General features: G+C 39.0%; 1 protein-coding gene across 1 annotated transcript; it reads left to right on the top strand.

Annotated features, from left to right (window-relative positions):
* The first annotated feature begins 637 nt into the window (after positions 1–637).
* Positions 638–3,247, top strand: LOC117219241 (uncharacterized). Its single transcript, XM_033468220.2, has 4 exons — positions 638–792; positions 868–1,108; positions 1,219–2,301; positions 2,388–3,247. The coding sequence occupies exons 1-4, from the start codon at positions 778–780 to the stop codon at positions 2,744–2,746; spliced, it is 1,698 nt and encodes a 565-aa protein (XP_033324111.2). The 5' UTR covers positions 638–777; the 3' UTR covers positions 2,747–3,247.
* Positions 3,248–11,703: the final 8,456 nt, after the last annotated feature.

Below are 11,703 nucleotides of genomic sequence, written 5' to 3'. Positions count from 1 at the left end.
ATATCTAATATATATATTAGAATATTATCCAACATCTTTGTCACACCGTGACGTGTTTTCTACACGTTTTTATCGCGCTCTTTATATATGTATGTACTTCGCTCTGTTCAAGCGCCGTCGTTTTCAGCACACATTGTTCTAGTGAGAATTTGTAAGACTCAAAGATCCCCGCTGTATACTGATTATCGTAATAAACGTAGAGGCAAATTATCCAGTTTTCTGTTATAGCAATTGAACGTCGAATAATTCGCATACTTGATCCACCCCTTCCTTTTCGGTTGGATTTTATACCTCCTACCGAGCTCGTAATCGAACTTAACAGCCCACAAATACAGAAATAAATATAACTGATAATTTCTACGACACTTTTGTCTATTCATAATTAATATGAGCCGTTTATTTTGAAAGTGGCATAAAGTCACTTTACCGTAATGAAAAGTGGTGATTTTTTAACGTTTATACGAAATTATTTATACTGAGAAAAATATCAGTATCCTGAGACAACAGATACAAGTAAATCTTCTCGAAAGTTAGCATCCATATTTTGAAACGTGTTAAAACGCGAACCCTTAAATGTATCGACTTAAAAACAAAGTGACTTATGCCACTTTCAAAATAAACGGCTCATATTGATCAACTTCAAATTCTGCCATCGACTGGAATCATCTTCTTCAAATTGCTATTAGTACAGGTACAACTCGGTACACGGCGCTATTAACTTAGTTAATATGAAACGGTAAACATTGAATCGGCTCAGTGAGGTGACCTAGTCGAAACATGCCGTCAGTTGAGGTATTTATCGAAAGTTATAATTAAAGTTTCGAACCTACGGGATCTCTAACTAAGTGAAAATTTGTCATTCAACAGGCAAGCCGGGTTTGTTGCGTGTGTAAGAAGGTGTTCTGTTGCATCCAATGTCGAGAACGACATCAGAAGAAAAAACATTCAGAGGAGGAGTTGAAATGTCCGCTGTGCACGATCCAGAAATTTCCATTACAGACGCTCGAAGATAAATCGCTGCTTTGTCATATAGCGGCCGCTCATATGCCACTGCATTGCACTCTTTGCGGGGAATTATTCAAGCAGAGCAAAGACCTGGAGTCGTTTGGTAATTGTCATGATTCAAAACAAGCAAATCACTTCTAAGCACACTAAGTAAAACACTTGGTCAGAATCTAAGTATACATTTCTTTAAATTTCTGTTTCATAACAATAAAGGCACCTGCAAGTGGTGGAAGTCTCGACATCGGCACAATCTGGTTTCGGGCCAAAAGTCCGAGCTGAGAACGCCGCCGTTGATCGATGGAAAGGAAAACGAGTACAACGGGAACTTCGCGTCCTTGACCTCACCTCCGGAGTTGTACAGGAATACTAGCACCCCCATGGTGATCGGACAGAAGATCAAGCTGGATTTAAAGACCCCGATAGTTCCAGATTTCTCCTTGAAAACACCGAAGACGAACTCCCCGTCGTTGAAGAGTCAGATTCACAGCGACTTCCGGGACAGTACCGCCAGCAACTACGCGAGCTTTCCGTCTTCAGGTTCGCACAAGGAAACGCCTTTCCGATCAGTGAGTCGTAGCAACACGGACTCTGTGCTTCCTAAAAGCAACTCCAGAAAGCTGGGCGTCATGAAGGAACAGGAAGAACACAATTCGAACGTGCATTCCAGCGTGAATCATGCGGTCGAGGACATGGAGCTGACCGGTGTCGAAGGCGAGACGGTGAATAACTTCCAGGGGAGGCGATCGGATTCTTCGAAGAAAGTACGATTCTCGGATCAGTACGAGTCTACCTCGGAGTTTAGTACCCGCAGTAACGTTAACGTTACCGAAAACGAAGAGTACTTCGAGGCCTGCGATACCATATCCGACTCGCGGATGCAGGTTTGCGAAGAGAACGCGAAGAATATACAGAAAGAAAATTGCAGTCCGAACAGAGGCAGCGCGAGTGTTAATAAATCCCCTGGTTCGACGAGGGTGGTGGTGATGATGGTCGTGGAGAACAGTTCCATCTATTCCACCAGCGATCTTATAAACACTGGCTTGAAGAAACTGGAATGCATCACTTCCAAACAGTGCGACAGCGGCCATAGTTCTCCTGGTTGCAGTTGTACAACGGGCACCGTCGATACGTATTACAACATTACGAGCCAGGAGTCTTATTCGACGTCAAACAGAACGATCGAAGTCATCAGGAGTGATTCTACTTCGTCGAATAGCAGCGGCGACAGTGCGAGCTCCGCGGGACTTTTTTATACGGTAGCTAACGCAGTGAAGTCTGTCGTGAACAGTATCTCTGGTAGGTAGATCATTGTCATTTTGTAGAAATACAATTTGCAGAAGGATGGTTTTAATCTAACTCGACATTGTTTTTACCATACGCAGCTATGACGATGTCCCGGAATATTGAAAGGGGACAAGTGTCTCCCTCGAAATCAGACGCGTCCGTTCCAGTGTCGCAGTTTCTTACCGCGTTCACACAGAGACCTGGAAAACGTTCCAGAGACATTCTAGATAGCTCACCGCAGAGGCAAATGCGTTTAGGATTCTCACAATTCGAGCCTACGAGTCCGCTTCGAAAGCGACATCGTGGGAAGATCAAGGCTCGGGACCCGATGCCCAGGATGCTGTCTCCTAGAGGAGTGTCTTCGGAGACACAAGTTTTTCGTCAGGGTTCATTATCCGTTGGCGACACGATTCTACCCCTACCTTCAAGGGCGCACCAATCTTCGCAAACTGATTGACGTCGAATTGCACGTGCAGAGTATTTATTATATATTTAACTTAATATTGTATTCTATCGTAATGAAAATTAATTTATTATTTTATTTTATCGTGACTTATTATAGCGTTTAAATTATTTTGTGTAACGTTACGTATTAAAAGTGCTGTGTTTTAAAAGATCTAATATATTTTTACACAGTTGACGAATAATTACTTCTTATGCATAAATGATGTTTGCAAAACAAATAACATAACTGTGATCGAGAAAATAAATATGAAATCATGTAAAAATGAAGATATCGATAGAATAGAAATCTTACTAGCATCGAAGCACAATCGGTAAATCAGCGAATGTTTACTTAATTTTGTTTTTGATGTTTCTCGGCATTCGATGGATAAAATACTTGTTATGCATAAATGATATTTGCCAAACGAATAACATAACTGTGATTGAGTAAATAAATGTCAAATTATGTAGAAGGGAGGAAATCGATAGAGTAGAAATCTTATAACCATTGAAACACGATCGGTAACTTATTATTAAGATTAATTTGTATCAATGTTTATGTTTATTCCGTTTGCCGAGACGCTCCATAATGTAACTTGATTCCTATTAGAAAATGGGGCCATGTTAAACGTCTACACTAGTGCTTAATTTCGATATTATTGCTACCCTTTCGATTATTGATTCGATATGAGAAAATGTGGAAATGTATGTTGTCTTGCCTTGCAATAATCTTGAACAAATTGCATAAGAATGATACAAGTTTAATATTTGGAACCCAGCAAGATAAATGATCAAAAACTCTCCTTTTTTATAAATTCTAGTAAATTATTGCTAATACTGATTATTCTAACGTGCATTAAGTTCAGAGACGACGTACGCGAATACAGCAAGCCTCTTTTGGCTGAATTCTATAATCCAATGAAGAATTCCTTACATACGTTTCAAGCGTACCTTTATAGTTTTGTTGACCTAATGTAATTACATATCAAATAATGGTAACAATGTAGAATTAAAATAATTCATTGATTTCAATAAAAAATTATTATATTAAAAATAATTATCACTGCATTGGAGGATGATGGAGATGTGCTCTGAAAAGTTGATGGTGCATCTGAGTTTGGATTTGTAGCAGTGTAGTAGTAGTAGTTCTATTACGAACAGATACATCTGATATATTTGATGTTGCGGTGTCGGTAGGCACTTGTAACGGTACACGTTTGACACAACATACAGATTTATAATTCCATTAAGCTTTATGAGATTACATAAACACTTGCTTTAAGGTGGTAAATAACCATAAAATAAAATATCCTCAGGAGAAGATTAACTAATATAATAATACTATTATATATACTATTACATATACCACACATATTACTATTCCATATACATACTATTATATATACTATTACATATACATACATACATACATACATACTATACATATACATACTACATACTATTATATATTATACTATATATACTATTATATATTATATTATACATACTATTATATATTATATTATACATACTATTATATATTATATTATACATACTATTATATATATACTATATACATACTATATGCATACTACATACTGGATATTCGCTTCTTGCTAACGTTCCTATTTTTCATGAACTATCGGTAATATTGATCGCGACACGAAATGTGTAAGGCAGAAAGAAACACGGAGTTTCAAGAGATGGCGCTGCATGTCCCATTTTCATAATCGCCTCATGAGAGCTCCTATTAGAGCGAATCGCGTTTATTTATATTACAATTGTATAAATCGCAATCTTTCATTGGAAATTTCTTCGTCCTACCAGTCGATATGATTCGCGTGAACTTTCTAGCGAAACGAGGACCTAATTTCCTTCAAAATATGGAGATCTGCCAGTTTCGAATTTCTCAATTAATCGAGTTCAGTACGAAAGAGATTCTAATTAGCAAAATTCGGAGGAAAATGCGTTCTCGCATCTCACAAAGTCTCTAACCGAACGCTTCAAGGTCTCCGTTTGTGGACAAAAGACGTACGTTGGACACTGGAATTTGATCTCCGCGCAATCTTCGATCGAATTCTTCGTCGATTCTGGAACATTCTGAACGCGATGCGTACACATTGTTCAGAAAATCGTCGTGAATCCCGCGGAGCTTAATGGTTCGCGACACAATTTTCCCCGTAGCAGAGTGGTCCATCCTCGTCGACAACCGGAAACGTGCATCCGACACCGAAAAGGTATCTAGGCCGCGCGAGTATCAGCGGATCCGCGGCAAAGAAGAAATTCTTGGCTCTAAAAGCTTTTTAAGAACACTCTCCGACGCACGGCACCGGCCGCTCAAACACATAAACGGAAGAAACAAAGATGTCGCGAGCTCTCGGCCGGTGCGATCTCGGATTGCGGATCTTTGTTGGATCATGATGTTGCGGTCATGGATCACACCGGGCTCGGGAATGCTCGCGTTTCAAACGGATCCGTGGAATTTCGCGGCGAGCAATTTCGGACCTATGAAAGTGCATTGGCCGGGCCGTGTCCAATCGTGACGAGTCGAGCCGAGCCGAGCCGCTTTTATCGCCGATGATCCATTCGATCGGACAAGCGAGAAGCGAGGCGACGCGGCTAAGTGTCCAAGTATTCGGCAAGCGTCGAACGATTCGCGGTTTGCAGTTGCAGCGGGCCGAGATCTATTTTCGAACAGGACGTATTTATAACGAACCTTACCTTTCGAGGGTCGAACCCCGTGCCGGCATTCGCGTAAATGGAATTGCGACCGTCTCGACTCAACCTCCTTTCGAACCCCGATAACCGGGGATCCGAGTCGAATAATGCGCATCCACTAAATCCCGCGGGCCGGACATAAATTGTTCGGAATCGCTCCGAAGTCGACAAAGCGGCGATTTCTTCCCGGTTCATCGAGGAATACGGCTTGATGTCCGTATCATGGAAAATCGATCGCTATATCCTTTATCTATACGGGGTGGCAACTTCCCAAGTTAAGGACTCCGAGATATAGACACGTTTTACATCGATTCCAGTTGCAAAAGACATTTCCCTCTTAAATCTGTTCTAGATACTTTCCGCGGGAACAACTTCTTCGAACTGTACCGTTCGTTTCGCTGCTGCAGAATTTAGGATTCGAACTTTCGAACGCAGTATCTCTGTCAGCGGTTGTTTTAATTGGGCCAAATGAAACAATGCTTAACTTGGGCCGCAAAAAAAAAGATCAATGTTCATAGAAACGAATATTTTTATTTTGACTAGTACATTGTAATAAACATATATAAAGTTATATATACTTATATATATTATATATACTTATATAATAATTTATATTATTATATTATTTATTATTATTTTATTATATATATTATTATATTATTTATTATTATTTTATTACATTATATATAATATATTTTATTATATATATTATTATATTATTATATATACTTATTAAGATAGTACCAGAGAAGAGATGTCAAGTATCAACTTGACTGTGACATCTATTATTATTTTGATTTATTTTATATCGTTTTAAGAATTTAAAGGTAGCTTTGAAAAATATCGAAAAGTTTAAATCACTTAATTTCTTTAACATCATTACCAATTTCAAGAGATTTAGTGCGATTGACCATTCTTACAGGATACCTAATTTGCTGATACGCGTTGATTCTTTGTCAATCTAAATATGATATGTTTTTGTTCTGTTATTGTAAAAATGGTTGAATAAAATAAAATTTCTTCAATGTAACTATCGGTCAAATTAAATATCTTTAAGAGGAACTGGTTATGTCAAATATAAAAAAATATCTTTAAGAGGAACTGGTTGAGACCGATTCTTACATCGAAGAAATTTTATTTTGTTCAATTTCATTTTATACGCGATAGCATACTCGTCGAAACTGTCCAACGGTTGCGACAACGAACGAAAAACTTGCAGCAGAATAATCGATACGAAGTTATTAAGAACGCAAATGATGGAAATTGCAACGCCACGTTGAATTGCTTCTGTTGCGTTGAATTCTCTCCGAAACGCGCGGCGAATAAATGAATTTCTGAACAGTTCCCGGATTATCAACGATCGCTGGTACCCCTCCGCCTTTTTCTCGTGGGCAAGAACACCCCCGATCCGCGGAAAACTCGAGTCGTAAATAGCAATACGCGTGATTTAGTTTTATCTCGGCCCACGCCGCGGCATAGCTCATTCTAATAGCCGCGATCCGCGATTCGCAGTTCGGCGACATAAATTCCCCGAATCCACTCTCTGGACGCTTTAACTCGGGGGTTAATATTTACGCGGTCGACTTCGCCGGACCGCTTTACGAGCCGGTGCCCTCGTTGATCACGCTTATTATCGAGCCTCGCCTATTAAGGCGAACGAGTTTTCGTTTAACAGTTCTTTCGCCCCCTGTTAGAGTCGAACTTTGTTAAGAATTCATTGCCAAGGGGTCCAACACTGCGTCACTTCAGCTTCGGCCAGCAGACGAACGGCTGAATTTAATGAATCCAGTAGGGTAATTCCGGGTGAGATCGCTCGCTTTTTTCTTTTAAAATGTCAATATGTAATTAATATCGACCATTGTGCCGAAATTCAACAATATTTGAGCCGTTTGTTTTGAAAGTGGCATAAGTCACTTTGCTTTTAAGTCGATATATTTAAGGGTTTGCGTTTTTTAACACGTTTAAAAATATGGATGCTAACTTTCGAGAAGATTTACTTGTATTTGTTATCCCAGGATACTGATATTTTTCTCGGTATAAATAATTTCGCATAAACATTAAAAAATCACCACTTTTCATTACGGTAAAGTGGCTTATGCCACTTTCAAAATAAACGGCTCATTTTTATCAAGCTGAATATACATTTATAATTACTAGTACTACGCACCTTCGTGCAAAATAAAAATTGTTCTAGTTAACTGTAAGAAACATGAATTAGTTGAAAATGTCTTCCTTCCTTTAATAATTGCAAGCTGAAAATAATGCAACGATATCCCAAAATTCTTCTAACGACCTTACAATTTTGTATTTGACCTATTAATTTCTGTCATAAATTCATAATTCTTATTGTTTGAATATATCAAAAAATGTATATACAATGTAATATATTAATTATTAGGTCTACCGGAAAGTTCTGTCCGATAATGTCATTACAAATTTCAATAGATATGCACATGTTCATGTGAGACATACATTTTTGAAAAATGTTGCTCACAAATTGCCATCACTCTGGCAAGAGGTCACAAGTAACGACGGAAATTATATTGTACAATATAAATATTACTAAATTTATGAAAAATCTATCATTTCCTTTCATTTCTTAAACGGACAGAACTTTCCGGTAGACCTAATATTATATTACTTGTCAACATATTTCATGAATTATCTTATCGTCGAAAATTCTGTTAAAACTTAAATTTACCGAATATAAATATGACTAATAGTATATAACAAATAGTATTAAGACAATAGCTGTTTCAATTTAGAATTGATTTCTGATCTTTTCATCGATATACATGCTCGTTACACCGCGGGTCGCCGGACATTAATTTGAAACTGAGATTTCATTGACAATGAGCACTTTCATCTTTCATATTCACCATGAATCCATCAACGGACGCACGTCCAATGTGCAAAGTCTAAATTCGCCTCGACTGCAACGTTGTCTAGACGTCGGCCTTAATAAATTCGGATTCTCTCCCGCTCGCAGTCCGCGGGGAAGGTGTTCGATTACGAAACTTGAAAAATGGCTTTTTGCCGGGGTGGAATACTTTCAAGCAGCCCGTCGCGACGTCGCTCGGCGTGAACCGTTTTTCGGTTTCTCTGCTCCGAGAAGCTCGTAAATAAAGGCGCTTTAGCAGCTCGTTTCGGGCCGACAAGACACGATATCGACGAGAAAATCCAAGGCGGGAGACGCTAATTCGCCGGAACCGGTTCGAATTCCTGTGCCGCAAAAAAAGCTGGACCAACGGCGCTCCTCGGTTCGCTGGAAAATTGAATTTCGATAGGCGCGAGGCGCTCTGCTCCGCTCTGCTCCGCTCTGCTCCGCTCTGCTCCGCGGCGCGGCGCAGAAATTAAACGGGGCGCTAATGAGGAAGCGTGCGGTGGACGCGTCGGTCGGCGTCGTCGTGGAATATCCGGCGACGGAAACCCTCGTGGGAAACGAAAATTGGAAAAATGCCACCGGATTCCTGCTGAATGGACCCGGAATAATTTTAGTGCACTGATTACGTATGCCCGCCTCGGTCCGAGGAGCGGTCCGAGGAAGCGGGGCGACTCGAAATTATTGCGCGGGGACTAGAAACGATGGTGAAACGACGCGCGGGCGAACGACAAACGAAAGAAAGAAGGGAAATAAAAGAAAAGCGGGAAACAAAGAGAGAAAGAGAAGCAGCGTAGCCCGGATGCCGGGACGCGGTGCTCTCCGTCGGACGTGCAGGCGCCAAGAATTCGGCGTTCCCGAATTCTTCGAGTTTTTACGAGAAGATATTGGCATTCTTTTCGCGTTCTAGCTACGTGTCTCGTCACCGTCGCTAAATTGAACGCATCGGCGAGGAATTCATTACCGTCCGAGTCGAGCCGGCTACACGTCGGTTCTCGTCGCGCGAACCAGAATTAATAATCAGACGGAGTCTAGCGAGAGCACCGCCTTTCCACGATCAGACATTTATGGAAGTACATATTCCAGTGCGAACGGCGCTCATTTTAAGTTCCTTTGAAATTCTTTCGCGAAGAAACTGCATATCGGGTTGGCAGGGTAGTAGTTTCGGTGTTTCAATGTGAAATAAGACTCAATTTTTTCTATACCAAGAAATGAGCTTTAACCCTTTGCAGTCGAAGCTATTCGAATTCGAAATCCAGAACATGATCTCTGATCTACAGAACTTCTGTTTGATATAATTTATTGCGATTTATACATGTGAAATTGAGCCTGTTGGCAAGTACAATGCAATTTTAACAGTTTTTTAAACATATAAACGAGTCAAATGGTCTTAGAATGATTTTGAAAAATATAGTATACCAATTTTTAGTGGCGCCTCAAAGTCGCCACTCGAGTGCAAAGGGTTAATCAGTCAAATATTTTCCATTCTGTTCGATGAACTTTTGCCAGCTTTCTGGTAGCTTCATGATTCCGTGCTCGTGAAATTTGTGGTCCTTATCAGTAAAAAAACTCAATCAAGTACGATTCGAGGCTATCGTTATTATATTGAAATTTTTATCATTTACAAACTTTTGTAAACTTCGAAATAAATGAGACTCCGTTGGTGCAAGGTCGGGACTATATGAGCCGTTTATTTTGAAAGTGGCATAAGTCACTTTGTTTTTAAGTCGATATATTTAAGGGTTTGCGTTTCAACACGTTTAAAAATATGGACGCTAACTTTCGAGAAGATTTATTTGTATTTGTTATCTCAGGATACTGATATTTTTCTCAGTATAAATAATTTCGTATAAACATTAAAAAATCACCACTTTCCATTACGCTTTCCTTTGTTAATAAAAATATATCAATCTTATTTAATTTAAAACGCAATAAAATTTCTGTGCAACTTGGGTCTATTCTATTTTCTGAAATCCTGTGCCGCAAAGAATTAACCCCTTGTTGTACCATTCTTGTCACAGATACAATGATTACAACTACATACTTCGACTCTAATAATTTCTTGGAAGAAAAAGAAAAAATTTACATTTACCGTGTGTCTTCCTTTACTTGAACGATTAAGTATCGATGGCAAAAGAACAGAACTTTTTTCCGAATTCAATGAACGGTAAACTACTGAAAATCCCCAGCACGCGTCGGGCTCATCAAAGTACGGCAAAGGAACCGCTAAAGGAATTCTTTGTTCCTCAAAGAAACACTTTAAAAGATCCTGCAAAGACTTTTCATTTCCAGGAGATGCCCAATAATGAGTACTTCTTAGACATCCTCCTTTATATGATCTATTTATACATGTTGTCAGCACATTTATAAATTCTTTTTCGGTTAAAATGCTGCGGTTTTTGTGCATTTATAGCAAGATTGGGTGGATAGAATTCACAAAATAGTAAAAAAATTAAAAGAATTTTAAAATATTGATGTGTTATTTTCAGTCTATTAAAAAATGATCGAACAAAGAACGAACTTGCTATTTAGTTTTCATATCTTGCAGTTGATGCAGACTTTTTATTTTGCATACAAATCCACGGTCTAGTTATTACTGCAAGCAACCGTTGCTGCAACCGCTGCTGCAACCGCGCTTGTCACATCATCGATTTCCGAGAACGTAAACAATTGTATCACGCCGCTAATGATCCGAGTGATTAAAGCATCATTGAGTATATTGAGTAGTGACGCCGGTTATCGTGGGGTATTTATCGGATAAGACATATTAACCCTTTGCACACGAGCGGTGACTCTGAGGCATCGTTAAAAATTGTTGTCAAAATTGTTGTTAAAACCTGTTTATATTTAAAAGAGCTGTTGAAAGCGTAATCGTCGTACGAGTCACAAGGCTCGATTTCATGCTCATAAAATGCAGTAAGTCATATAAAACAGAATCACTGTATAGACCAGAAGAGACTGTTTTGGATTTAGAATTAAGATGGCCGCGAGTGCAAAGGATTAATTCTTTGGATTCTCTTTTATTCTTCTATTTCGTTTATTTTTGATAAGAAACGTTTAACGCATCTTATTCGATAAATGAGCCGTTTATTTTGAAAGTAGCATAAGTCCCTTTACCGTAACGAAAAGTGGTGATATTTTAACGTTTATACGAAATTATTTATAGTGAGAAAAATATCAGTATCCTGAGATAACAAACACAAGTAAATCTTCTCGAAAGTTAGCATCCATATTTTGTAAACGTGTTGAAACGCGAACCCTTAAATATATCGACTTCAAAACAAAGTGACTTATGCCACTTTCAAAGTAAACGGCTCGAATAACAAATGAATTATGCCCGAGAACAAACCAAGACACGGTAATCGGTCATC

Source organism: Megalopta genalis, chromosome 2, assembly GCF_051020955.1.
Source record: "Megalopta genalis isolate 19385.01 chromosome 2, iyMegGena1_principal, whole genome shotgun sequence".
NCBI classification, from domain to species: domain Eukaryota; kingdom Metazoa; phylum Arthropoda; class Insecta; order Hymenoptera; family Halictidae; genus Megalopta; species Megalopta genalis.
This window is presented reverse-complemented; position numbering and strand designations above follow the sequence as displayed.